This window comes from Callospermophilus lateralis, chromosome 18 (assembly GCF_048772815.1).
Source record: "Callospermophilus lateralis isolate mCalLat2 chromosome 18, mCalLat2.hap1, whole genome shotgun sequence".
Taxonomy (NCBI): domain Eukaryota; kingdom Metazoa; phylum Chordata; class Mammalia; order Rodentia; family Sciuridae; genus Callospermophilus; species Callospermophilus lateralis.
Genome location: NC_135322.1, coordinates 10,757,358 through 10,784,664, shown reverse-complemented (window position 1 = coordinate 10,784,664; position 27,307 = coordinate 10,757,358). Strand labels below are relative to the sequence as shown.

General features: G+C 57.1%; 1 protein-coding gene across 4 annotated transcripts; it reads left to right on the top strand.

Moving 5' to 3' along the window:
- Positions 1-26,299, top strand: Mark4 (microtubule affinity regulating kinase 4). Of its 4 annotated transcripts, none has more exons than XM_076838870.2 (18): positions 1-305; positions 4,794-4,994; positions 7,797-7,850; positions 7,967-8,015; positions 8,713-8,778; positions 8,854-8,924; positions 9,702-9,758; positions 12,006-12,242; positions 15,281-15,400; positions 15,737-15,836; positions 16,603-16,712; positions 16,821-16,980; positions 18,613-18,830; positions 19,517-19,620; positions 22,128-22,406; positions 22,571-22,650; positions 23,573-23,617; positions 25,006-25,156. In XM_076838870.2, exons 1-18 carry the CDS (start codon positions 255-257, stop codon positions 25,068-25,070), a joined length of 2,067 nt encoding a protein of 688 aa, XP_076694985.1. In that variant the 5' UTR covers positions 1-254; the 3' UTR covers positions 25,071-25,156. The 4 variants fall into 4 exon arrangements, with proteins under 4 accessions (XP_076694985.1, XP_076694984.1, XP_076694987.1 ...); XM_076838872.2 differs by lacking the exon at positions 22,571-22,650 and adding an exon at positions 1,023-1,107 and having other exon boundaries at positions 190-305; positions 25,006-26,299; XM_076838871.2 differs by lacking the exon at positions 22,571-22,650 and adding an exon at positions 999-1,107 and having other exon boundaries at positions 190-305; positions 25,006-26,299.
- Positions 26,300-27,307: the final 1,008 nt, after the last annotated feature.

The window sequence follows — 27,307 nt, the reverse complement described above, 5'->3', positions numbered from 1 at the left end:
CCCGGCCCCCGCCCGCCCGCCCGCCTGCCGGCCGCCCCCATGGCGCCCCGGGCCCACACTGCGCGGGGCCACTAGGACCCTCGGTGTCCCCTCCCCCGCCCTGCCCCCTCTCCCACGGCGCGGACTTGGGCGTCCACGGCGCCCAGCTTTTGAGCTCGCGTCCCCAGGCCGGCGGGGGGGGAGGGGAAGAGAGGGGACCCCCGGATCCCCGCCCCCCCCACCCGGCCGCCCCTGCCCCCTGGGACCCGGAGAAGATGTCTTCGCGGACGGCGCTGGCCCCGGGCAACGATCGGAACTCGGACACGGTGAGTGGGGCCCGGCCCCTTGGGGAGCCCTGGCTGGGTCCAGCCACCGATCCCGTCGCCGGGTCCTGCCACTCGCCCCGCGAGCCCCTGCCCTCGTTTCCCGGGCCCGACCCGGCTCGCCAGCCCCTGGCCCCCTCCGACTTCCAGGCCTCTCTGTCCTCTCCCCTCTCGGCCCAGCCTGACCCCTGGGGCGCCCCTCTCTCGGGACCCCTCTCCGGTCCCTCTGGAGACCGCTTCCGCTCGGTCTCTTCCCTCCAGGAAGCCCCCTCCCCTGCCTCCCACGAGCCCCTCCCTTCCCGGCTGTTCAGCCCTTTCCCCTCCCGGCTCCGCGGCCGACCACTCGCCCCTTCCTGGATCTGCAGGGCCCCTGACCCCCTAGGCCCAGCCCTGGCCCTCTCCCAGCAAGGCCGCCCAGCCCTGCCTCTGCCCCGGCCCTCGCCGGTCCGGCACCGCCGCCCAGGCCCCCTCCCCTCGCCCCAGCCCCCCCGGCCCTCCGGGCTCCACCGCCCTGTGGGCAGCTTCTCTCCAGCCGGGTGCCACCTGCCCAGGCCCAGGGCCCTTTCTGGCTTCAAGGTCTCTCTGCTCCCAGGCCTGGTGCTCCTCTGCCAAGCAGCCCTGTCCTTGGATTCCCCACGTCCCCTGCCCCCTCCCCCAGGTGCCACCTGGACCCTCTCTGGTCTCTTCCTCTCTCAGGAAGCCTTGGCCTCCCAACTCCAGGCCCCCAGCCCTGGCTCGGATTTCTAGGCCCTGGACCAGTCTGACTCCAGGCCTCATCCTCCCTGTATCTGCTCCTCAGCTCCAGGCAAGCCCCCTCCCCAAGCCCCCAACCTCCTGACCTCCGCCTCAGCCCGGGCTAGGCCCCTTCCCCTGTGGCCACCATCCCTGCCCCTGGAGTTCCAGACCCTTCCCTTCTCCTGCCCCAGGGCTTCCCCTTTCCTTGCCAGGGGTCTGTCTCCCAAGGAAGCCCCTCCTCAGCTTCTGACTCAAAGCTCAAAGGACTAGCTTCCCGTAGACTGGCTTCCAGAAGGCTCCTGGACACGAAGCCTCTGGTCCTGCCCTCCTGGCTCGAAGCCCTCTTCTCTTGGGGTCACTGCTAGAAGCACTCTCCCCAGATTCCTAGGCCTCTTAGTGGCCCACAGGGCTCAGCCCCTATTGCTCTAGGCGCTCTTACCCAGGGAGCCCCTTCCCCACACTTCCAGGCCCCCAGGCCTCTGTCCAGTTTCAAGGACTGCTCCTAGAAGCTCCCCATCTCCATTTCTGGGAGTTTCCCCGAGGCTTGGGCCCTGGCCCAGGGGTTCCTGGCCTCAGACCTCCACCGCCCCTGTAGCTCCAGCCCCCTCCCCCTCCCCAGGCCCCTCTGTCACTACACCATGGTCCAGACAGTCCCAGTGAGCCCCTTCCTGATTCCTGAAGACCAGCCACCAAACAGCCCAGACTCCTTTTCTACTAGGGTCATTGTACCTGCCCCTCAGGCCTCTACTGCCACCCCAGGTCCCCTCCAGAGGTCCCTCCCTTCTTTATCCTGCAGGGCCCTTCCTCCAGAGATGCCCCACTCCATTGTCGCTGTGGGCAGTTTGGAGTCTTGGCCAAGGCCCACCCGCCTCCCTTCCCATTCACTACAGTGAGGTACCAGGGAGGAACCTGGCCTCTGGTTCTGGGTCCTAGTGTGGCTCTGCATGCTGGTTTGCACTGTGTCCTCAGAAAACTGGTTCTTCCTCTTTGAGCCTCAGTTTCTTGATCTGGAAAATGGGGGTGACCATTGGGTCCCTCAGAGGATTATCAAGGCAATGTGGGTGAAGCGCTCCTCTGATGTTGGCCACTATGCGACTGTGGAGATGAGTCAGAAGGCCAAGCATTCGTACCCAGGGCTGTCATTAGTCGTGCGGGAGCTTGCAGAGCCTGCTCCAGCCTCAGTTTCCCCGACTCTCAGGGGGCTGATGCTGGCACCTCCCTGCCGGGAGATTTTCAGGAGGATGCTCGTTGTCATTTTTACTGCTTAAATTATTCAGATAAACTCGGGTTCCAGTCAGGTTTCTCTTCCTCCCTGGCTGTGTGACCTCCAAACCTCAGTTTCCATGTCTGTACAATGGGGTTGATACCAGGACTTCCTCTCGTGTTGGTGGTTGTGATCTGTGCCTGGTGGGGACTTAGGATGGCTGGTTCGCTCCTGTCCTACTACTCTAGACAGTGAGGCCTGCCTGTCCCCTGTCTGGAAGCCACCTGTCTTCCTCTGGGATCTGAGGTGGCAGCCCCCTCTTCTACCTGGTTGCCATGGTAACAGCCATGGGTTATGCTCTCCCCCCAAGGTCTAAGGCCCACCAGGGGTCAGCCTCCCAGGTTCCCGAGCAACAGGCCTGGTGTCGGTGGGAGGCACAGGGCAGTTTCAGCTCCTGCTCCCAACTCCTGGGGGCTTTGTCACCACTGTCCCAGCTGCTCCTCCCAGGGGTCCCTCAGCAGTGCTGCCTCCATGGGTGCCATCCCACCTTCACTTGTGCCCCCTGACAGGCCCCCTGCGGCCTCCTAGCCCTCATCTCAGTGCCTTGTCACAGGGCTCCCCCTCCCCTGGGAGGAGGCCTGGGCTGGAGCAGCACTGGGGTCAGCGCTCTGGGTTTGGATCCCAGCTGCTCCACTCACCTGCCCTGTGACCTTGGGCAGGTGCTCTCCCCACTGAGTCTCAGGGACTCTGGGGTCCCTGCCTGGAGAATGCATGTCTTATTGGCCCCCGCTGGAGGCCGGGGGAGGGCCCGCCTGCCAGGCATGTGCCTGGAGTGGCAGCCCTAGAGGTGGCTCCTGCCCAAGCTTGGGGACCTTGTCTTCTTGCCCCCTGTGAATGAGCTGTGTGACCTTGCCCAGCTCCTTCCCTCTCCAGGGCTCAGCTCCTCTGGCACAGGGAGGTGCAGGTGCCCCCCACCAGGCTTGGGTGTCAGGCGCTGGGCGAGGCCGGGCCACCCTGTGCTTCGCCGTAGGGGCGGGCGGTGCAGGAGTGTGGGCAGGAGCTAGCTGGGCTCGGATCCGGGCCTGGGCCTCAGTTTTCCTCCTGTAGAATGGGGGACACTGCTGTGCGGGCGTCATGCCACGTTAATGAAATGTTGGTCGTCACTGCAAGGTGGCCTGGCAGGGAGTCCCTGTGAGGACCAGACAGGGCCCCCAGCCCATCGGCTACCTGGCCTGTCCTCCTTGGCGTCCTCTGTCCTCTGATTCCTGCCTCTGGCCCTGAGAGGGCACGGGGACAGCAAGGACTGAGCAGAGCCATTTTGGCTGAGCCTCTGACACGCTGGGCCCAGCCCTGAAAGGGAGCCATGGTCCCTGGGGCTCACAATCCAGGACAGGGCAACTCGGAGCAGGCAGGTGACCTGTGGGGGAGGGAGCCTGGGAGGGACAGGATGGCAGGAACAGAACATTGGGGACAGAGGAGTGAGGGCGTGGGAGACGGCGGGGCAGGGTGGTGAGGGCAGCCCGAGGACGAAACAGTGTTTCCCGTGGCGGGCGGGTCTCAGTGGCTGGGCCAGGCTCTCGGGGTGAAAGGAAGGCTTGGCTCCCAAGTCTGGAGTAGAACTGGGGCGAGGATGATGGAACTCAGCAGTCCCCTCTGGGTGCTCAGGGACACGTTCCAGGACTTCCAGGAGACACCTGGAATGGGGGATAAGCCAAACCCGGCACATATGTACCCATGTTCAAGTTCAATTTTAAATTAGGTACAGTAAGAGTTAACGATAACCTCTGTCGGGCTTGGTCGTGCCCACCTGTAATCCCAGCTGCTTGGCAGGCTGAGGCAGGAGGATGGCAAGTTCAAAGTCAGCCTCAGCAACCTAGTGAGGCCCTGAGCAACTCAGCAAGCCCCTGTCTCAAAATAAATATAAGAAAGGGCTGGGGATGTGGCTCTGTGGTTAAGCTCCCCTGGGTTCAATCCCCAGCACCAAATAAAAAAATAAATAAATAACTTCTAATGAAATAGGACAATTATAATATAGTATAATAAAAGGTGTTTAAAACTTACAAATTGTTCATTACTGGAATTTTCCATTTAACATTTTCGGATTGTGGTTGATCACGGGTAACCGGAACCATGGCAGGCAACACTGGGTGAGGGGGATAGCGCCAGTGTCTGGCCATCAGTCTGATGTCTGGGTGTGGAGCAGAATTGGGGGGCTGCAGCCGGGCAGTTATGGAAGAAGCCGAACGTTAGCATCTGTGGTGGTCGGGTGGAATGTCATGGACTGGGTTGAGGGTCACACCATTTAGAATAAACTGGAGTCCCAGTGAGACCGCCGAGGCTGGCTCCTGAGGCCGGGATGCTGCAGAGCGGGCCTTCCCTCTTGTTCCTGGAGGCCTCTTGTATACAAATGGAGGGTCCCAGGGGATGTGGTTCTCTGCAGCCCGAGTTGGAAAAGGGCCACAAGGGGCCAGGGCCAGGGCCCTCGTGAACCGCCCAGCCACAGGTGCCGCTGGAGGTGGGGTCTGCCGCTCACGCTCGTCTCCCCCGCCCAGCATGGCACCTTGGGCAGTGGCCGATCTTCAGACAAAGGACCGTCCTGGTCCAGCCGCTCCCTGGGTGCCCGCTGCCGGAACTCCATCGCCTCCTGCCCCGAGGAGCAGCCCCACGTGGGCAACTACCGCCTGCTGCGCACCATCGGGAAGGGCAACTTCGCCAAGGTCAAGCTGGCCCGGCACATCCTCACTGGGCGAGAGGTGAGTGGGCACAGGTGGGCCGCACCAGAGCTTCCAGAGAGCTCAGGGTTGGCCTCGCTTCGCCTTTTAACCTCAGGTGGGTCCCTGACTCTCAGATTTTACCCAAACAACCCCAGTGCCCAGAGAAAACCAACTCAGGCCTCCCTGAAACTCAGGAAATGGGACGGCGGGCAGAGCCCTTCTGGTCCTGAGGATGCACGTGGCCTCTGCGAGCTCCTGGGCCACCTCATGGCCTTAGTGGTGGCTTGGGCTCTTCCAAGTCTTCTGGAGATCTTGAGAACACACTGACTTTATTCAAGTTTGGCCTCACTCTCGGGAGTCCTGCCCCCCAGAGTCCTGCCCCGCCAGAGTCCCATCCCCCATGCCCCCAGTGAGGAGTCCTACCTGCAAACATTATTGCAGAAAGAGCTGTGCAAACCTCCAGCCACACAGGAGAGCTGAGGTTCATGCTTAAAGGGAAAAAAGACCGTGGGTGGTTTCATGGTTTCCTCTGGGCTCTTTGCAACTATGGAATTGGTGGCTGAAGTCCTGCTGGGCATGGACTCTCCCTGCCCCTAGGCAGCCTATGGCATAGGCACAAAAGACTCCAGGCCCCGATGGTTTTATGGGCAAATTCTACCTAACATTCAAATGTCACGCCAGTTCTTCCAGAGACTGAACAAAGAGGCTCTGCTGCCCAACGGGTGTGTGGGGTGTGTGCATGGTGAGCCTGCGCGCCCACAGTGCTGGGGATGGAGCCTAGCACTTCACGCTTGCTGGGCACGTGCTCTACCACTGAGCCACGTCCCCAACCCCCCCAACAGATTTGTATGTGCCAGCGTAGCCACAAGAGCCAAACCAGACCAGAACAGAATTATGGGCCAAGCTTACTGGTGAATGTAGGTACAAAAATCTTGTTTATTTTTTTGAGACAGGGTCTCAGTGTGTTAGCCAAGCTGGCCTCAAACCAAAAACCTGAAACAAAATATTAGCAAATAGAACCATCGGCAGAAGAGTGGAACAAAGCGGGGCGATAACAAAGCTGGGTTTATCCCAGGAATGCAGAGTTCTTTTCCATTTGACAATTTATTCACGCACTTCGTCACATTCACAGATTAAAGGAGAGAAACCATATGATCTTCTCAATACTGGCATGAAAAGTGTTTGACAAAATTTTTAAAAATCTATTCGTGAGAATATGAGGAAAGCTAAGGGACCCTCTCCCCCACACAGAACATGTAGTTCACCATATGTGGATTCTGCACGTGGTTCCAGAGGTTTCTGAGAGGACTGGGTTATAAGGGAATGGGGCTCCCAGGGAAAGAGCTCTGAAATTTAGTGTATCTGGGGGTGGCCCGGAACCCTGTGGGAGAACTACGGACCTGGGGCTAGAGGAAGACTGGGGGGGTACTGGGGATTGAACTCGGGGGTTTCTCTACCACTCAGTGACCTGCCAGCCCTTGTTGTTCATTATTTTTTAAGAAAATTTTTTTTAGAATTTAATCTTTATTTGGTTTTATGTGGTGCTGAGGATCGAACCCAGTGCCTCACTGTGCTAGGCAAGCGTCGACCACTGAGTTACAGTCCCAGCCCCTGTTGTTTTAAATTTTGAAACAGACTGTTGCTAAGTTGCTGAGGCTGGCCTTGAACTTGGGATCCTCCTGCTTCAGCCTCCCAAGTTGCTGGGATTACAGGCCTGTGCCCCCCTGCCTGGCTTAGATTAGGATTTTTTTTTTTTAAGCCACTCATTGGAAAAGTGCATGGGGTTCTATCCCAATGTGTGATTTAAAATAGAAACTAAACTGTAAAATAAGTAAAGTTCAATAATTTTCGAATTCTTTTCCCCATTAAGGACTACCTCAAAGACCTTTTTAAAAAAAATCTTTAAAGGTTTTAAGAGTTTTTTTTTTTTCAAAGAGTTTAAAAGACTATTAAGCTGCATAACCTTGACCAAGTGGCATGCCTTGGTTTCCCATTTGTGGGTTTTTGTTTTTGTTGGTGCCTGGGACTGAACCCAGGAGCACTATACCCCTGAGCTACAACCCCATCCCCTATTTTTTAAAAAAATTGAGACAGGCTGTTGCTAAGTTGCTGAGGCTGGCCTCAAACTTGTTGTGCTTCTGCCTCAGCCTCCTGAGCTGCTAGGATTACAGGCATTCGCCTCTGCACCCAGCTCCGATTCCCATTTGTGAATGGGGGTGGTCCTGGCACTCCTCCTGTGGGGTTGCTGTGAGGGTGAAGAGGTCCCATTTGTGCATCTCACAGACCAGGGCCTGGTGTCCGGTGTGTGGGAGTAAGTGTGAGCTAGTTGTCATTTACCATTTCATCTTTGAACAAAGATGTGATGGGCCAGGTGTGGTGGCACACATCTGTGATCCCAGCAAGGAGGCCTGAGGTGGAAGGACTGCAAGTTCAAGTTTGAGGCCAGTCTCAGCAACTTAGCGAGATGCTGTCTCAGAGAATTAAAAGGACTGGGATGTGGCTCAGTGGTAGACCACTCCAGGTATCTCAAAAAAAAAAAAAAAAAAAAAAAGGATGGCGTGGGTAAAAGCTCTGAGATCTTGGTCACCCTTGCACACATAGACCCTGGAGCAGCCTCTTTGGGGTCCCGCCATGGAATGGGGGATACTTACCTGTAGAAGTAAGTGTGGCACTGGAGATGGGGGACCGTATGTGTGTGCCCCTGGCCAGGGTCTTCATCCTCTAGAAATGGCCTGGATAGAGGGCTTCTCTGAGAAGAGGCATCCAAGGTGATCAGAGTTGGGGACCTCCCCGTGTCAAGGGCCCGTGGAATCCTGATCTGTCCCCTTCCTCTCCCTCTAGGTTGCCATCAAGATTATTGACAAGACCCAGCTCAACCCCAGCAGTCTGCAGAAGGTGAGGCCCAGGAAGGGAGCAGGGCCGGAGCCAGTTTCCAGGGACAGCCGGGTGACCTGCCCAGCCCCCAAACCCTCCCCCTCACTCTTCTCTGTCTTCCTTTCTGGCCTCCACAGCTGTTCCGAGAAGTGCGCATCATGAAGGGCCTCAACCACCCCAACATCGGTGAGGAGGGAAGGGGTGGGCGCCGAGGCAGGCCACCAACTGGAGCGCGTGGGAAAGGAGAGAACTGGGGGAAGAGGGACCAGGGGTTACAGCAGTTAGACCTGGTTCCTCACAGTGGCGTCAGTGCTGTGTGACTTCAACCTCTCTGAGCCTGTCGCCTCCTCTAGAGTGAGGGGGATAAAAAGACCTATTTCAAGGTCATTGTGAGGAGTGGATAAGTTCATGCGTCCAGAACGCTTCATTCAGGGCTGAGCTTTGGGATCTGATCTGTTTTCATCGGGAGCATCGCTGTCATTATCATTATTAGGCAGGGAGGGGACAGAGGGGTCTTATTGAGAGCCGCAGGGTCTGGCCTTGCAGCATCTGTTGATCCATCTTTTACTCCATAAATACTGGGTGGCTGCTTGTGCCAGTGCCGGGGAGCAGTAAAGAAAGCGGACTAAGCCCTGGCCTCGCCCAGCTGGTGTGTGTGTGTGTGTGTGTGTGTGTGTGAGAGAGAGAGAGAGAGAGAGAGAGAGGCGCGCGGCGGAGTGGGGCTGACCATTTTGGAAAACCTTCCGCCAGTAGGGAGCCATTGAGGGTTCTGGAGTAGGGGGCTGTTGTGATTGGCACATCCGCGGCGTTCGAGTCCCGGTGGAGGGTGGAGGGGCGTCCCCTTCCCACCTAACCCTGTGCTCTCCTCTCCCCCACACGGCAGTGAAGCTCTTCGAGGTCATCGAGACGGAGAAGACACTGTACCTGGTGATGGAATACGCAAGTGCCGGTGAGGCCCGCCCCGCCCCGCGCCCCCCGGCCCCGCCCCGCGCGCTCCCTGACCCCCTTGGCCTCTGCCCTGCAGGAGAAGTGTTTGACTACCTCGTGTCGCACGGCCGCATGAAGGAGAAGGAAGCTCGAGCCAAGTTCCGACAGGTCAGAGGCCAGGCTAGGACCTGGGGGCCAGCTGTGGTCAGGGTTGCCCAGTGACTTGGGGATGCAGCTCAAGTGAGGGTGCAGAGCCGGGTCCCCAGATGTACCGATGCCAGGTGTGAGGGTGTGTGGATACCGGTCGCAGGTGCTGGGCTGGGTGGGCAGGAGGGAGTGTTGGCCCTGGGCGCAGGCCCAGGTGCACAGGTGTGGGCCGTGGGCCGGCTGGGCGTGCCCAGCTGTGGGCGTGCGCATGCGCAGTGGAGTAGGCCGTGGGTTGCGGGGCCGGGTGTGGGGTTGGTTTGCGGAGAGGGCTGCAGGTGTGCTGAACTCTGGTGTGGGTGTGCAGGATATGCGTGGCTGAGTGTGCCAGTGAGCGTGCAGGCATCAGCTAGGGACTGTCCAGCTGCCCTGGCGGCTGTCCTGGGTGTGAGGGGCCTAAACCTGGTGAGTGGGGACTGTGTCCATCTCCAGGTTCATAACCCTTTCACAGGAACTCCCAGGAGTAAGACGGGAGAGGGTTCCTCCTTGACGTCTTCAATCTGAGTCCCTGTGTGTGACAGTGTCTAGATGTCTGAGTGTGAAAATGTCACGTGTCCTAGTGCAAATGTCTTAGTAGATCCCACAACATCTCCCACTGTGACAGAAGTAGGCATAAGGCTCCAGGGGCTTGGCCTGCACCCAGGGGAGGCTAGAACCAGGGGCTTGGTGGTGATCGGCTTCACAGGCTACTGAGGGAGGCTGACCACTTAGGGCCAAAAGTAACAAACCTTCTCCCTGCAGATTGTATCGGCCGTGCACTACTGTCACCAGAAAAACATTGTACACAGGGACCTGAAGGTAAGCCCCCAGCCCACTGTGACCTCAGGGACCCTAGCCTGGCCACTCTCCCCGCCTAGCATGTCCCCTGGCTCCTCCCTAGTGGAGCTGGACTCTCTGCACAAGCTTTTGAGGTCAAGCAAGGCTGGTGAAGGGGATGGGAGTCATCCAGGGAGAAATAGAGTATCCTTCTGTACGGGGACAGCAGGACACAGTAGTCTGTCCCTCTTAGAGCCTCAGGACTTGGGCCTCAGACTCGAGACCATTTAGGAATCCTTGAGAAGAGGTTTTAGGTCCCCAGAGTCACGCCCTGCAGGGTCTTAGAATCAGGGATCTTGGAACTTGAGAAGGGCCTTGGAGAGAGAAGCCATGGGGCCAGCGGTGGGCAGGACAGGGACGCACCCGGCCGGACCCCAGCTACCTGCTGAGCTGAGCCCGCAGACCCTTATGTGCCTCTGTCCCTGGGTGATCCACACCCCACTCAGAGGGACCTGTAGGGACTGGGCTTCTCAACTGAGACTGGCAGGTCCCGGGCTGGAGTGGGCACCTGAGTGTGTGCCAGGCCACAGGCCAGGGCCTGGGGAACCTCTCTGTCAGCTCAGGGTTGAAGGACCGGTTGTTTTTTTGTTTTTTGTTTTTTTTTTAATCTTCGTCCTGGAGACCCAGGCAAGAGGATCCCTTGAGCCCAGGAGTTTGAGGCCTGCCTGAGAAACACAGAGACCCCCATTTTAAAAAAACTCTTGTGGACAGGTGCTCTTATAAAATCTGATAAAAGTTAATTGTAGGAAAAATGAGATGAAAAAAGGATATACAAAGGGAAAACTTTGTTTTTAAAATTATTGTTAGAGCCAAACACATAAAATGCCACTGTCCCATTGCTATAGAAGGTTTTGGCCCGCTCTGTGTGCCAGGAGGCCTGGGCTGTCTGCCCTGAGGGCTCTGGGGCTGCTGGGTGCTAACCTGGAGGCCGCACGCCCCCTGCTGGATGGTCCTGTGAGTGCACCAGGGGACCAGATGTGAGGGTGAGGTGGATTGTGGGGTTTCAAACACCAGTGGGAAGTGCCACCCCAGAGCCAGACTGAGCTGCTGCTGGGTTCTGGTTTGGGATGAGCTGTGTGAGGTGCCTTTGTGCCCTAAGCCCTGCTGGGGCAGGAGGAGTGGGAGGGTGGTACAGAAGCTAGGAGGCACGGGGAGGCCCATGAGGAGCGCACATGCTGGTGGCCTAAGCTGCTGAGGACCTCACACGGGACAGCCAGGTGTGGGTGATGTGGAAAGGCGGCAGAAGCAGCATCTGGTGCTCCTTCTCATGCTCAGGCCTGGTGACCACCAGCCCCATGGGACTCCAGCTGGCTTGCTGTGGGTATGAGGTGGCCTCCCCGAGCCTCAGTGTCCTTATCTGGGAAATGGCAGTCACAAGGCTATCTTCCTCAAGAAATAGACAAAGCCTGTGGGGCACAGTGGCCCATGCCTGTCATCTCGGTGGCTCACAGGGCTGAGGCAGGAGGATTGCAAGTTCAAGGCCAGCCTCAGCAACTTAGCCAGACCCTGTCTCAAAATAAAACCTTACAATGTGGCTCAGTGGTAGAGCACCCCTGGGTTTTATCCCCACTCCAAAAGAAAACAAGAAAGAAAGAAAAGGATAAAACCTTCTACCAGCGGAAAGCAGTCACGCTCCATGTCAAAAAAAGCATCTCATGTTGACTCCACTCCACCGTCACCCTCCATTTACACACAGGGAAACTGAGGCATGGGATTGGGTCACCTACCCAGAGTCACACAGCAGGTGAGAGTGGAGCTGGGCTCTCTGCACACTTACCCCACCTACTATGTACTGGGCCCGGCACATAGTAGGCACACAATTGATAGATAAAATTAGTCATATTTTATAGATTTTTGTGCCGTCCTTATTCTCATTTCTTTCCTGCTGGATAAGCTGAGTCTCGGGGAGGGGCCGGGGGTTTCCCAGAGACCCCCGCTCTGCAGACCACGTGGGGTGGTGGCACCCGCTCAGCTCTCATCGGTGCCAGTCTTGTTCTGGGCCTTTTATGTGGACTCGCTCATTTTGTCCTCAGACTGCATTGTGAGGTGGGGACTGATCCCCCAACTCCACCGAGGAGGAAACAGGCCCAGAGAGGTGAAGTCATTCCCCAAGGTCACACAGAGTAGGGACCAGTGCGTGAGCAGCTTTCATGGACCACACTCTGGTGGCCTCCCCGCCGCGCCCTTGCCCCAGGCTGAGCCAGCCCTGTCCTTCCTCCTCTGCTCCAGGCCGAGAACCTCTTGCTGGACGCCGAGGCCAACATCAAGATCGCCGACTTTGGCTTCAGCAACGAGTTCACACTGGGCTCGAAGCTGGACACGTTCTGCGGGAGCCCCCCGTACGCCGCCCCGGAGCTGTTCCAGGGCAAGAAGTACGACGGGCCGGAGGTGGACATCTGGAGCCTTGGCGTCATCCTGTACACGCTCGTCAGCGGCTCCCTGCCCTTTGACGGGCACAACCTCAAGGTGCTGGGCCCATCTGGGTGCGGGAATCTCACCCCACCATCAGGCCGCACCCTGTCCCCTGCACTGCACCTCTTCGGGGACCAGAGGGTGGGGCTGCCTGAGGTCATATGACCAGATGGAGCAGGGGACCCCGTCCCCCACCGTCAGGCGGCCAGTCCACGAGGTCGGTGCTGTGTGGGGCTCATGACAGGTTTGAATCCCTGGCTCAGCCCGCTCACTCGCTCAGGAGATACTTGCCATCCACCTCTGACACGAGGGTCACTTTGAGGCTTTGCAAATACGTGACGAGTGGCAGCAGCCTCTGCCCGTGTGTTTGCCGTTCCATAGGGGGATCTAGGAACGCTGTGCAGAGAGACAGAGCCAGCGACGCGAGGCCAGAGCATGTGGCTTCATTTGTATGAAATGTCCAACCTGGACAGGGGCCAGGTGGGCCAGGGGAGGTGACAGCTGGGGGTCAGGGCTTCTGAACGATGGAAAACGTGCTCACAGTGATTGTGGCCATGATTGCGAAACTTAGCACGTTACTGGAAGTCCTCGAGATGATCGCTCCGAACAAGAAATTTTCTGGAACTGATGTCCCAGCCGCAGAGCCAGGCAGGAAGCAGAATGAAGAGTTGAGGAGATGTGGTGGCAGGTGTTGGCCAGTGCTGGGGACAGACACTGGAAGCGGGCAGCCCGTGTGGGCCCCGTCTTCCTCTGCGTGTTTTTTTTTTTTCCTTTGAACTTTCTGTTTTGAGATGTTGCCAGTCTCCAGAAATGTTGCAAGAATAGAACACAGAACACGTGGTCCCCTGGGAGAGCCGCGGAGCTGGCCCTTGGCCACCCGGGCCATATCTGTCTGTACAGGCACATGACGAGGTTGCTCTGGTTCTTGTTGATGGACTGTGGGACAGTTCCTTGCAGACACTGTGTCCCTTTGTTCCCAAAGGCTACAGTGGGTTATCTTCTGAGACCAGGCGCATTCTCCAGACAATGGTCACCTACAGGAAATACATCCGCGGCTCAGTCCTGGCCTCCACCCTGTGGTCCACGCTCAGATTCCCTGCACCGACCCAGGAGCCTCCTCACAGCTATTTTTCCTCCTTGCCGGGGACTCGCTCAGGCTCTCTGGATGTGCCCAGTCCCTGTGTCCCTCCACCTGAGCCGCTGCCAGCCTCTCTGTCCCCCTGGCATGGCATGGAGACGGCTTGGCCACTCGTTTGCAGTTGGATTGCCTGGTGCTGCCTCTGGCTGGACCAAGGCCACACCTTTGGGGAGGCATTCTGCAGCTGGGGACTCTGTCTCGCCCAGGGTGGCCCGTGGGGGGTTGTGATCGGGCAGTCAGGCAGTCCTTGTTGAGGACAGGCAGTCAGAAGTGGCCTTTGGGATGAGCAGGGAGGGCCCTCCTCATGGTGGCATTGCACAGGCCGCTGAGCCCTGTAATCCTCACTCTCCCACTCTGTTGAGTGAGGACCATTAAGATATGCACCTGGAGCTCATGTGGCGGCTCATGTCTGCGTCCCAGCGACTCAGGAGGCTGAGGCAGGCGGATCACACATTTGAGGCCGGCCTCAGCAACTTAGCGAGGCCCTGTGTCAAAATCAAATATAAAAAGGCCTGGGGAGCCGGGCAGGGTGGCACACACCTGTATTCCCAGCATCTCCGGAGGCTGAGGCAGGAGGATCGAGAGTTTAAAGCCAGTCTCAGAAGATTAGTGAGGCCCTGAGCAACTCAGCGAGACCCTGTCTCTAAATAAAACGAAAAGGACTGGGATGTGGCTCAGGGTCAAGCACCCTGATATCAAATCCCTGGTACCAAGAAAAGACTCACCTGGAAGCGCCTGGCCCCTGGACTGAGTAGCAAGCACATTTTTCTGAGTAGCAAGTAGAAAGCTAAGAGGCCTTTTGGAAGGGCCAGGCTAGCCTCTCATCTGCCCCAGGCCCTTGTCATCTCTTGCTGTCAGGGTCTCGCCACTAGCCACCCAGCTCTGTCATTTCATTTTTGAGTGACTTGGGACGGATGAGTCTCTGAACCTGTTTCCCACCTGTAAGATGGGGACAGAAGAGTGACTGCTCGCAGCCAGCCTGGGCCTGGGGAACCCTCACCAGGACTTGGCATCTGGCCGAGGCGTCATGCCTGGTGGCTGCTGCTCTAATCACATGACAGGACTGTGGTTTAGGGCTACGCAGCACGGGCTCGGAGCCCGGCCTCCTGGCTCGGAACCAGGCCCTGCTGCTTTCTGCTGTTCAGCCTCCGACAAGGGCCCACCACTCTGGCCTTGGTGTCCTCATCTGGAAAATGGGTGCTGCCCCACGATTCAGGCAGGAGGATCGCACATTGGAGGCCAGTGATGTCCTGGCGATGGTGTCTTGTGCCTTGAGTGCATGGTGCTGGTAGCCAGTGGTCTCTGAGGTGGCTTTATATTAAGTGCTCCCAACTCTTGGGGCCCACGTGGCCTGCAGCCCCACGGTGCTTCCCAAGCGCTCCCTCTTTCAGCCCTGTTAGAACGGCCTGGAAGGTGGCTCCCCTGCCCAGTCCCCGGGCTTGACCCCATGGCCTCCGGTTAGTCCACGCTCCACTGCCACCTGCTCTGTCTCCCTGGGAGGGGATGCCTGGGCTTCCTGACCTTGGAGCCTTGCTGGGGACCCTCGGAAAGACCTTAAGCAGACAAACAAAAAGCAGGGCTTCCGGAAGGTCCTCAGACTCCCAGCCTGTGGGGGCAGGCGGGGAGGGCATGCTGGGCCCCACTCTATGCCTGGTATTTAAGTAGCATTTGCCCTGGGGCAGCTACTGCTGAGGCTTTCACCGTGATGACCCCTGTTCAAGCAAGAACAAAGGTTCTCCCTGAATGAAGATCTCTGTAGCCTTAAAAAATCATTTTTTAAATTGCTGCGTCTCTGCAGTGTTCCCATTTTACAGATGAGAAACTGAGTCAGGGAGAGGGCTGGGACTCGGGGCTGCTGTCACTTCTGTCCGAGGGTTGGGAGGGAGATGGGTGTGTGAGCAAGAGATGGGCTGGGGACACGGCCACCCCCCCCCCAGTAACCCCGTCCCCACAGGAGCTGCGGGAGCGCGTCCTCAGGGGGAAGTACCGGGTCCCTTTCTACATGTCCACCGACTGTGAGAGCATCCTGCGGAGATTCTTGGTGCTGAACCCCGCCAAACGCTGCACTCTCGAGGTGAGCCCGGCCTTGTGCCTCTGGTCAGCTCCCCACACTCTGCCTGAGTGTCCCGCCTAAGGTGGACAGGGAGCCCAGGCACAGCCCATCCCCATGCAGCCTCGCCCCCTCCCTGCCATGCCAGTAATTAGCTAATGAGCTACTGGATGATTACAGGGTGCGGGGACCCAGCTGCTGCAGGGCAGGCGGGTGGCATCGGGAGGCGGGGGAGGGGCCAGCCCTTAGGATCTCTGGGTGCTGGGTGTCGGCCTTGGGCAGGGTACGCAGCCCCACCTGGGCCAGCTGAGGGGTGAGCTGCGGATTCCTGGCTCCCTCTGACACCTCTCGTCCCTGCAGCAAATCATGAAAGACAAGTGGATCAACATCGGCTACGAGGGCGAGGAGCTGAAGCCATACACGGAGCCTGAGGAGGACTTCGGGGACACCAAGCGAATAGGTGAGGGCCACCTCGTCCCTCTGGCTAGTGCCTGCAGAGGGGTGCCACGTGGCCCAGCGCGCCAGCAAGCGTCCCAGCAAGCGTCCCCTCCGCGCCTCTAGGGGAGGAATCCCGGGGCTGCATCTGCATTTTAAACAGTGGATCTGCACCAGCTGTGTGTAGTAGGTGCTGCTGGTTTTGACCTTGACTTTTTTCCCCCTGGGAGAACCCGTTAGAAACCACCCGGTAGCCCTCCTTCTACAGCTGAGGAGGCTGAGGTGACCATGACAGCCTGCTGCATTCGTTAGGGCTTGCTTGGTTGCGAGTAACAGAAACCCTAAGAGGCTGCCATTTATAGGGCAGAGTTTGCCAATATCAGCAATTTCATGTTCAACCGAATACTGACAGTTCACTCATGCCCATGACTACGAAGGCCAGGGTAGACAGCTTTCAGGCACAGCTGGACCCAGGTGCTCCAAGACAGTTGTTGGGAGTCTTCTTCTGGGAGCTTCCTCTTCGTGGCTCACTATGGGAAGGGGGCTGCCAGGAGCATATGCTGGAAGCCTGATGCCCTCTCAGAAGAGAAGGCAATGGCAGATGGCCCTGGGGACAGAACACTTTGGCTGGCATGACGTGTGTCTATGTGCCTGTGCCCCAGGTATGGAGCAGTCAGGGGTCGGGAGCCTGCCGTGGTAGAAGGGAGATGGCTCCCAGACAGACCAAAGGGGGCCGTGCGGAGCAGGTGGAGGGGGCCGGGAGGCTGACCCCGCTCTCATGCCCTCCGCAGAGGTGATGGTGGGTATGGGCTACACCCGGGAAGAGATCAGAGAGGCCTTGACCAGCCAGAAGTACAACGAAGTGACTGCCACCTACCTCCTGCTGGGCAGGAAGACTGAGGTCAGAGGACACCAGGGGCCTTCGGGAGTGTGCCCTGCCCTGGGTGGAGGGATTTGGGGGGCACAGGGGACGGGCGGCCACGACGTCTTGAATGCCAACTTTTTGCAGGAGGGTGGGGACCGCGGCGCCCCAGGGCTGGCCCTGGCACGGGTACGGGCGCCCAGCGACACCACCAACGGGACAAGCGCCAGCAAAGGCACCAGCCACGGCAAAGGGCAGCGGAGCTCCTCCTCCACCTACCATCGCCAGCGCCGGCACAGCGACTTCTGTGAGTTCGCCCCGCCCCTTCAGGCAGGCTCCGCCCCCAGCTCAGGGCCCTGGAATTGGCCAGGCTCCTGCAGCCCCCAGAGGCTGCGTCTGAAGAGGCAGGGAGGGGTCCATCTGGAAGAGCCCCAGAGCTGAGCGGACAGCCGCGCCTTGCTTCCTCTCCCACTTTCTGGGTTTTCGTTTGTCCCTTATCCCACCTTACCTTTTTTCCTGGTCCATGAGCCCACAGATTTCTGCTTTTTCTTTTGCTGTACAGAGGATTGAACCCAGGTGCTAGGCAAGCGCCCGGCCTCCGAGCTACATCTACGGCCTTTTTTTTTTTTTTTTTTCCCTTTAACTGAAAATTGAACCCAGAGGTGCTCTAGTACTGAGCTACATCCCCAGCTCATTTTAGTTTTTATTTTGAGACAGCGTCTCCCTCAGTTGCTTGGGTCCTTGATAACTTGCTGAGGCTGGCCTTGAATTTGCAATCCTTCTGTGTCGGCCTTCTGAGTAGCTGGGATTACAGGCATGTGCCACTAGGCCCAGCTAGGAGGTTAATTAACATTTCACTTTTAGAGACCAGTCCAAAAGGTCCTTGAATCTCTTCAGCTACTCATCTGGGATGATGCACTGATATCAGAGTCTTTGGGGAATTCATTCACTGGAACTGGGGCAAAGGACTCATTGTACAAAGTGACTGCTTAGAGACTGCCTTCTCACTTCTCCTCCACATTAAAAAGGGGGGAGACCATTCCAAATGGAATGAGGTTGGGAAAATACCAGATTGTGCCCTACATTCTGCAGCCAACAAATATCTCATCTGCTGCAGAAAATAAATAGACCCCCACCACTGTCAAAAATTAGGCATGGAAACCAGGCATGGTGGCACATGCCTGTAATCCCAGCTACTTGGAAGACTGAGGCAGGAGAATCACAAGTTCAAAGACAGCCTCAACAACCTGTTGAGCCCCTATCACAAATAAATAAATAAAGGACTGGGGATGTAGCTCAGTGGTAAAGCAACCCAGGTTTAATGAAGGGAAAAAGATTAGGCAGGAAAACTTCCAGAAGGTCTGTTGCCTACATCTTCATCAAATTTAAATTCTCCACTGATTTTTAAGTAGTTTTATTGAGATAATTTACATCCTGTACAATTCACCCATTTAAAATGTCCAGCCCCCAGGGTTACTATACTTCCAGAGTCGAGTCCATCACCGTTCTTGCTGTGGGGACACTTTCATCACACCGAGAATCCCACCACCCACACCCACACCCACCCACACCCCGCCCTGCAGCCACTAGTCTGCTTAGTCTCTGGATTTGCCTGTTGTGGACGTTTATTTTAAGGGGTTCCATACACCCATACACAGTGGCTCCTGTGGGAATACCTTGACTTATTTGGCTACCCCCCGATGCGGGGCATTTAGGCTGCTTTCAATCTTTTGACATTAAAAAAAAAAAAATAGAAAATAGAAAACGGTGAGGGGCGGGGCCGGGGGGCTCAGTGGTCAGGCCCTTGCCCTGAACCAGGGGGGCAGGGACCCGGCAAAGCCTGTCTGGACCTGAGGTTGTGTTGTGGTTCCTGGGTCCACGCGGACGCGTTGGTGGCTTTGACAATATATCAGCGGGACCTGCTCCTTCCCTCCCCCAGGTGGCCCCTCCCCGGCACCCCTGCACCCCAAGCGCAGCCCAACCAGCACCGGGGAGGCGGAGCTCAAGGAGGAGCGGCTGCCCGGCCGGAAGGCGAGCTGCAGCGCGGCGGGGAGCGGGAGTCGGGGGCTGCCCCCGTCCAGCCCCATGGTCAGCAGCGCCCACAACCCCAACAAGGCGGAGATCCCCGAGCGGAGGAAGGACAGCACGAGCACCCCCGTGAGTGGGCGGGGGCGGGCCACCTGGGGTCCACCCTGCAGATGTCACCTGCCATGGGTTTCTCTGACCCAGGCGTCCTGCAGTTCCCAGAGCACTGTGTAGTATTTGGGAAGAGCCTGTTGTCCCCAGAGAGCTGGTGAAGGGCACCTGCGGGCCCTGCTGAGGCAGAGACCTGATCTCAGACCTTAATGTCCAAGGGGACAGTGGGATCCTTACACCCGTGTCTTCATGGAGCTCACCGTCTCTTGGGGTTGGGGACATATTTGTCTGCAGTGGGCACCCAGGAGGCCCGGAGGCTGCCTGGTGGGCATACTGTGAACTGACCAGGAGATCAGAGGCTGAGTGGGGCGGCCAGCCGGGGGGTGTTCTGAGCAGGCGACCTGGCCAGGACACGGGCTGACTGGGGACCGAGTGTAGCATGTCCCTGTACCTGTATGGCCTGTATGGCTCTCCCTCGGCCCCCTCCCCCCAAACCTCGAGTGGCCTCCCAGGCCCACCTCCCGGAGAGCTGGTGAATGGCACCCGTGGGAACAGCCTGTGGACCTCTCTGCGTTTGGGGGCCTCTGAGCCCTCGCCTGCCTGCCCCCCCGGGTTCCCACCCAGGCCCTGATTAGTCCTCCTGGGAGAGGGCAAGAGGCTCGTGGCAGGCAGCCCTTCACCGCTCCTCGTCCCTGTGTCCCCCACAGAACAACCTCCCTCCCAGCATGATGACCCGCAGGAACACCTACGTTTGCACAGAGCGCCCAGGGGCCGAACGCCCGTCCCTGTTGCCAAATGGCAAAGAAAACAGGTATGGGGGCCCGGGGAGGGAGGGGCCGGCAGGGAGCAGGCCCCTGGATCTGAGATGATGCCGCCTGGACAGTGGGCGGGTCCACCCTGCCCTTGGTAGGACGTGCCCAGGTACCCTGTCCATGTCCTCACCTAGCTAACCAGTCACCAGCCTTAGAAACAGCAGGCTGCCTCACTCTCGCCTACAAGTGGCGGGAACCCAACTGGATTTTTTGAATGATCCGTTTTTAGAACTTGAGAGAAGCCCCAGATCCTCACAGCTTCCACATCATCTGGCTGGCTGGGACCTGGCTGGGTGGCCCAAGGCTGTGAGGTCTCTCTAGCTGGCAAGTGAGGGGACCAATTCCAGGGGGCTGGCGCATGGACAGGAAGTGAATTGGTGCCCATCCAGGAGCAGGGCACCTCCAAGATAGCCACACTCCCACCTGCAAGGGCCACTGGCCACGTGACTAGCCAACACGGAGGCCCAGCTCTGGGACGTGCCTGATAAATGCAGGCGGGTGTTACGGTAGCTGGGGGCGGGGTAATGCCGTGGGCGACAGTCGTGATTCTGGGACTACTCAGTTCTGTTTGAGGCTTGCCTCCGCACTTTGCTACTACAATTACTGTTGGGCAAATCTCTGAGCCTCTTTTTTACTCTGTAAAATGGGGCCAACACCAGCTACATCCAGCCCCCGTTAAGATTTCCGATGGTGAACAGGTGTTTCTATACCTGGCACAGGGCTGATACACTAGGCCCTGGCTGAGCTATTTTGATGGTTTACTAAATAAAAGTAAGAATAGTGATTCATTCATCAGGCAGCAATCATGTGCAAAGTACCTTAGCTGACTTAATGCTTCTAATGATATTGCAAGTAGATCCTAGTATTTCCATTTTATAACTGGAAATGAAGCACAGAAAGGTTAAATAACTTGCCCAAGGCCCACTGTAGCTCATGAGTCAAGGAACAAGGGTTGCAGACTGACTCCAGAATCTTCATCAGCAGCTGAAGTAACACAGTCTTCCTGGTCAGTTAGATTATAGCCCAAGCTGCTGGAACAAAGAGACCTTTCCAAGGGATGGTGGCTTAAGAAAGATGGAATTTTGAAGGCTGGGGATGTAGCTCAGTGGTAGAGCATTTGTCTGGCATATATAAGGCCCTGGGTTCCATCTCTGGCACGTCAGCCAGGGGGGTGGGGTGGGGGGGAGACCAGCAGGGTTTCTCAGGGAGCCCAGGCTGATTCTGCGGGTCTTCATGCCGAGATTCCAACTCTGGTCTGAAGCCGCTCTATCAACTGCCACTGTTTCCCAATCTGCAAGAAGTGAGAAAAAACTAGAGGGTACGCAGCACTCTTGAAAGGCATGGCCCCCCACCTGACACAGTGGAGCACACCTGTAATCCCAGCTGCTGGGGAGGCAGAGGCAGGAGGATTGTGGGTTCAAAGCCAACCTCAGCAACTTAGTGAGGCCCCAAACAACTCAGCAAGACCCTCTCTAAATAAAATATATTTTTAAAAAATGTCTGGGGATGTGGCTCGGTGGTTAAGCACCCCTGGGTTCAATGCCTGGTATCAAGAAAAAGGCAAGACCCAGAAATGGTACAAGGCATTTCTGCTTGTTTTCTATTGGCCAGAGCCTAGTCACATGATTACCACCCATGTTGCAAGGGTTGCTGGGAAGTGTAGTCTCTGGCTGGGAGGCCATGACCAGGGTTCATAGGAAGTAAAACAGGGATAATGGATTCTGGGAGAGAGGTAACTGGCCTCAGCCACAGTCAGGCTTTCCTCTCTGAGATCTAGGCTGGTCCCTGGAAGATAGAAATTGGAATTCTATTTCAGCTGTCAGGATTGGGAGAGTCGGAAAGGACTGGAGAAAAACTGGGACAGAGGGACCCCTACTTCCCTCATAATATCTTGAAAAAGAAAGGAGAGTCCCCTTTGTATTTTCAACCATCAGCAAGTTGTCATGATTGAGCTGGGTGCAGTGGCACATGTGTAGTCCCAGTCACTCCAGATGCAGAGATGGCAGGATCACTTGAGCCCAGGAATTCAAGGCCAACCTGGGCAGCATAGCAAGACCCCCATCTTAAAAAAAGAAGAAGAAGAGGAGGAGGAGGAGGTTGCTGTCATAATGAATCCGGGTTTTTGATATTCACATCTGCTCCTTATCCGAGCAGCCTTTGCCAAGTTCATTTGGTTCCTGAAATGTGGATAGCACACAGCAAGGGAATCATCCACAAGTATATGTAAAATCTATTTGATTGCCGAGTCTGGAGAGAGGAAAGTTGGAGCAGTGGATAGATTGGAGGAGGTAGAGTTTAAAGAAGGAACAGATTGAAAAAGAGGTAACTTCCTTCTAAAAGTCCATAAAATAATGCTGTGGGTCTGTAGTCTGCAGCCTGCACAACCGTACATAGCAGCCCGGTAGTTTCAGGGTTTATGGGCTCAGGGCAGAACAGTGAAGAATCAGGGGGATTAGGGCCCAGATTTGCCTCAGAGCCCCACCCTGACCTGTCATTCTCTCCACAGCTCCGGTACCCCACGGGTACCCCCCGCCTCCCCCTCCAGTCACAGCCTAGCTCCCCCATCTGGGGAGCGGAGCCGCCTAGCACGCGGCTCCACCATCCGCAGCACCTTCCACGGTGGTCAGGTCCGGGACCGGCGGGCAGGGGGCGGGGGCAGCGGGGGCGTGCAGAACGGGCCCCCAGCCTCGCCCACGCTGGCACACGAGGCTGCACCTCTGCCCGCCGGGCGGCCGCGCCCCACCACCAACCTCTTCACCAAGCTGACCTCCAAGCTGACCCGTCGGTGAGCACCGCCGGGCACCAGGTGGGGGTGGAACGGGCTGGCCTGTCTACTACTCTGTTCTGCCTCCTGCGCCCTGACTTCTCTTCCTTCTCCTTTCCCTTTTCTTCCTCCTCCTGCTCCCTTCCCCTGTCCCCTACCCCTGTCACCTCCTCCTCACACTGCAGGGTCACCCTCGATCCCTCTAAACGGCAGAATTCTAACCGCTGCGTTTCGGGCGCCTCTCTGCCCCAGGGATCCAAGATCAGTAAGTCCCGCCCACGCTCTCCCTGTCTGCATCTTGTGTGTGAGCGGGCCGCAGGGAGGGGTCGTGCATGTGAGTGGGGAACAGGGCCTGGATGTGGGTCTGCGTGTTCTTTACTCCTTTAATAAAGCGCAGTGGCCAGAAGCATGGCCTCTGGGGCCAGACTCTCGGGGTCCAGATATCAACTCTACCGAGTGACCTTGAGGAAGTCACTCAACCTCTCTGGACCTCCTGGTTTTCCTCTTCTGTACAGTGGCAGTCACAATGACAGGCCATTCCTTTGAGGGTGGTTGTGAGGACTGAGGAGGTTGCCTTGGAAAGTGCTTTATGAATGCATTATTTAGAAATAATTTGTTCATTACTTTTATTCATTACTGCTGTTATTTGTGGGGCACCTATTTACTGTGTTCCTGGTGCCATTCTGGACCCAGGAGTGAACAAAATGTGAAAATTTCCTGCACTAGAAGAGCCCACATTCTAGTAGGGGACCAGAAAATATCTAAATAAGTCACATATATGTAGAGAAAGAGGGTGGGGGGAGGAATATCGGGTCTTGACAGTACAGGTACTAAGAAGAAAAATAGAGCAGGGCAGTGGCCCAGGGTGTGGGGAAGGGAGGGACAGGCTCACTAAGGAGGTGTCTGCCATTTCAACAAAGCCGACTGTGTGTGAGTGTGTGTGTCTGTCTGTTGCCCCTTCTACATATAGGTGTCTACCCACCCCCTCTTTCTCTGTCTTCCAAATTCTTCGGTGTCTTTTCTACCACTTGCACTAACCCTCTCAGGACGAACCCCCTTCTGGAGATGTAGGGGGTCAGTTCTAGCCAGCAGGGAGGGACTGGGCCAAGGCAGGGCCCGGGAGGGAGTGGGTGGGGGAGGAGGGCTCCCTATGTCCAGGTTAGACACCCTGTCCACCTCCTCCCCAGGGTCGCAGACGAACCTGAGAGAATCGGGGGACCTGAGGTCACAAGGTGAGTGCATGTGACTGCCCCTGACCACCTCACAGCCCCTCCCTCACCCCTGGCCCTCAGATGGGACCTGAGGCCCATTTTCCAAGCCCAGTCTTCTGAAATGCTCCATGACCCGCCTCCTCTGCCAGTTGCCCTGGATTCCTGCCCTTTGTACCACAGCCCTGAGCACCATCTTGTCCTAGCTGCAGCCCAGCTGCCCTCCTGTCACCACCCCGCCTCCTCTCTCCTCTCATCCATGGTGGCAGAGTGGCTGCCCCACCGCTCTGAGCCACGCAGAGGCAGACAGCACCTGTGTGGGCCCACAGGGCAAATATCTTAGATTTTAAGAGCCAGTCTCCCGCATGGGCTCTGCCATTCCACTGAGAAAACCATACTCCCTACAAAAAAAAAAAAAAAAATGGGTGTGGCTGTATCCCAATAAAACTTTATTTACAAAAGCAGGCAGCACAGAATTTGGCAGCCCTGCTTTACTTTCACCCCTACCAATTTAGAGACCCCAGTGCAAACGAGAGCCTTCCCCTGTTTCCAATAAAGTCCAGCCTGACGCTCATTGGCTGGGGCTGAAAAGGTGGGCTACTCTGATTGGTCAGACCTGGCCATATGCTCGTCATTGATCCAATCATAGTGGGCAGAGCAGTGGAAGTTCTGATTGGCCATGCGTTCTCGGTGGTCCGCCCCTTAAAGAAGAATGCTCTGGCACTTTGTGGGTCGTTTGCGTTTTGTAAAGGGACCGCCTGCACGTCGTAGGACATTTCTCATCCCTGACCTGCCCCTTTCCCCAGCATAACAAATACTACTATCCCAGGTAGAAAGTCCCGAGAAATTTCCAAACACCCCTTTGTGCCGAAGGTACTTCTAAGTGAGTCCCTGGTCTAGAGTGAAGAGCGCTGGTCCCCGAGAGAAGGGATTGTCATTACCACGAGAGTATTAGGTAGGAAACAAGCTCGCCTGCTCCAACGAGACCCCAAAATGCAGTAATAAATTTCTCATCCAAGCCGTGTGGCAGGGTCACTCTGTCCCAAATGGTCATTCAGGTGTCTGGGTTCTTCACCCCCATTCCTAAGTCATCTGTACAGGCGAGGCTGGCTGGTGCTGCTGCCAGTCCCCGGGCATGGGGACTCTTATGAAGGACACCAGGTGGAGTGGCAGGCTCACTTCTGCCCATGTCCCAGAATTTAGACCCGGTCCTGCCTGGCTGCAGAGGAGTCGGAGACATGGGATCTCCAGCCAGGCTGAGATGTCCAGCTGAAATTGTCACTGCAGGTGCAAGAATGGTTTTGAGGACACAGCTAGGCGTGTGTCCCAAAGTGGAGAGAGTTATCCCTTCAATTCTCTATCCACCTTCCCTTGGTCTCCCGTCTGTGACCCCTACTCTCTTCCCACCCCAGTTGCCATCTACCTTGGGATCAAACGGAAACCGCCCCCCGGCTGCTCCGATTCCCCTGGAGTGTGAAGCTGACCAGCTCGCGCCCTCCCGAGGCCCTGATGGCAGCTCTGCGCCAGGCCACAGCAGCCGCCCGCTGCCGCTGCCGCCAGCCACAGCCGTTCCTGCTGGCCTGTCTGCACGGGGGTGCGGGCGGGCCCGAGCCCCTGTCCCACTTCGAAGTGGAGGTCTGCCAGCTGCCCCGGCCGGGCCTGCGGGGCGTTCTCTTCCGCCGTGTGGCGGGCACCGCCCTGGCCTTCCGCACCCTCGTCACCCGCATCTCCAACGACCTCGAGCTCTGAGCCACCACAGCCCGGGTCCCTTCCTCTTCCCCTCTCGTTCCCTTCGCTTCTACAGGAGGAAAAGGGGACAGGGAGGAGAGTCTCCTTTTGTCATCACCTCGGTTTCCATGGATTTGGTTGGGGACAGAAGTTATCCCCTCTGCTGTTCTCCGGGGCTGCTTGGCACAGGAGAAGGATGAGGGGACTCAGCCGGGGGAGCTGGCACCCTCCTGGAGGCTCCAGCCAGTCCTGCTCCCCCTCACCCTGCCGTGGGGGCACCTGAGGAGACTTTGGGGGCAGGGCAGGTGGGAAGGGACGCCGGAGAACATTCCTCCAGCAGCTCAAGAACTAGGCCTCGGGCAGGGCAGGGGAGCTGCTGAGCCCAAGACTGGAGAACTCGTGGGGGGCTGGGAGTGGGGTCAGAGAGGCAGAGTCCTTCCCCTCCCCCACCCTCATGCTCGAACCCCAATTCCTGCCCCAGGCTGGCGCGGGGCACTTTGTACAAATCCTTGTAAATACCCCACCCCCTTCCTCTGCAGAGGTCTCTCAAGCTGCCGCTGACACCTCCGGTTTTTAAGTTATTACCCCCCACCCTCCTCCCACCAGCCCCTCACCTGCAGCCTGTTGCCCAATAAACTTAGGAGAGTCCCCCACACTGACCCAGGGCTTTTCCTTCCCTGCCCTCCCCTGCAGGTGAGTGGAGAGGAGGTGTGTGACCTGGGGCCAGTGGCTTCTCTCTGAGCCTGTTTGGTCATCTGCAGAGTGGGAGTGGTGGGTGTGAGGGTGAAGGATTGTAGTGGGAAAGGGCAGGACAGAACTTGGCCCCATCCAGGTCCTCTCTTGGGGACCCCCATTTGTCAACTCCCGCCAACTATATTACACTGGACTCAGCCTCTTCCTACTCCAGTAGTAAATTTATTCAATAAACAGTCATTGACCAGTGCCTACTCCGTGCCCGGCCAGTGCTGGACCGGGAGACATGGGGTGCCCTGTCTGTGGGTACAAACACTAGAGAAACTGTTGTCTTGGGGAGCCTGGAGAGAGAGTGAGGAGGGTTGGAAAAGAAGCTCCAGAGGAGCTCATACTGGAGTTGGGCTTTGAAGGATGAATAGGAGTTGGTCAGGACTTGGTGGTGCCCTGAGCAGAAGCCCAGGTGGAGGTGGGAGTACATGGTCTGACTCCGGAGAGCTGCAGGTAAGTTCGGTGTGGCTGCTGCTGGGAATGTGTGGGGAATGGAGAAATGCTGCATAGGAGGAATAGTCCGTCTCCACTGCTTAAGCATAAAGGTGTTTATTTGCTAATCAATAGTCCAGGGGCTCTAACTTCAGGTACGGTTGGGTCCAGGTGTCAGGTCATCTCAGCTTTCATCAGTGTAAATTTAATTCTAATGGAGTCCAAGAAACTCCTTTCCTGATGGCAAGAGGTGACCCCAGCAGCCCCCAAGCATCTGTCCCTCCTCAATGCCAACTTCAATAAAAGTCCTGAGAGACCTGATTGGCCAAGATAAGTCATGTGGTTATCCCTGAACCAATCACTGGCTTTAGAGTGGCTGTGGCCCCTAGCTAGAGCTGAACTTAGGGTTCCTCAAGGAGAGGCTTCCTGAGCAGAAGAGAGGTGGGAGCTACACTCCTTCAGCCGGGGCCTCTGGGGCCCCAGTGGGCACACTAGGCTTTCTTCTGAGGCACTGGGAAGAGTTTTGCACAGAGAAGTTTAATTGATCCCTGAAGGTCTCCTCTCTGCAGGGATGTCTCCATCCCTACCCTTGTGGAGCTCACGTTCCGTTGGTAGAGATAGGTAGGTGTGTCTTCAGGCTGACCATCCAGAGGGGCAGAGTTGAGTCCAGTGGGTGCCTGCCCCAACCTAGGAGGGCTTCCTGGAGGAGGAGGAACTGGCTACCCACATCAGATGGCATGTAAATCAGGGTGAGTATGGTCACTGTGAACGATGATGAGGGTAGAGATGTCTGGAGGGCCTTGAAAATCATGG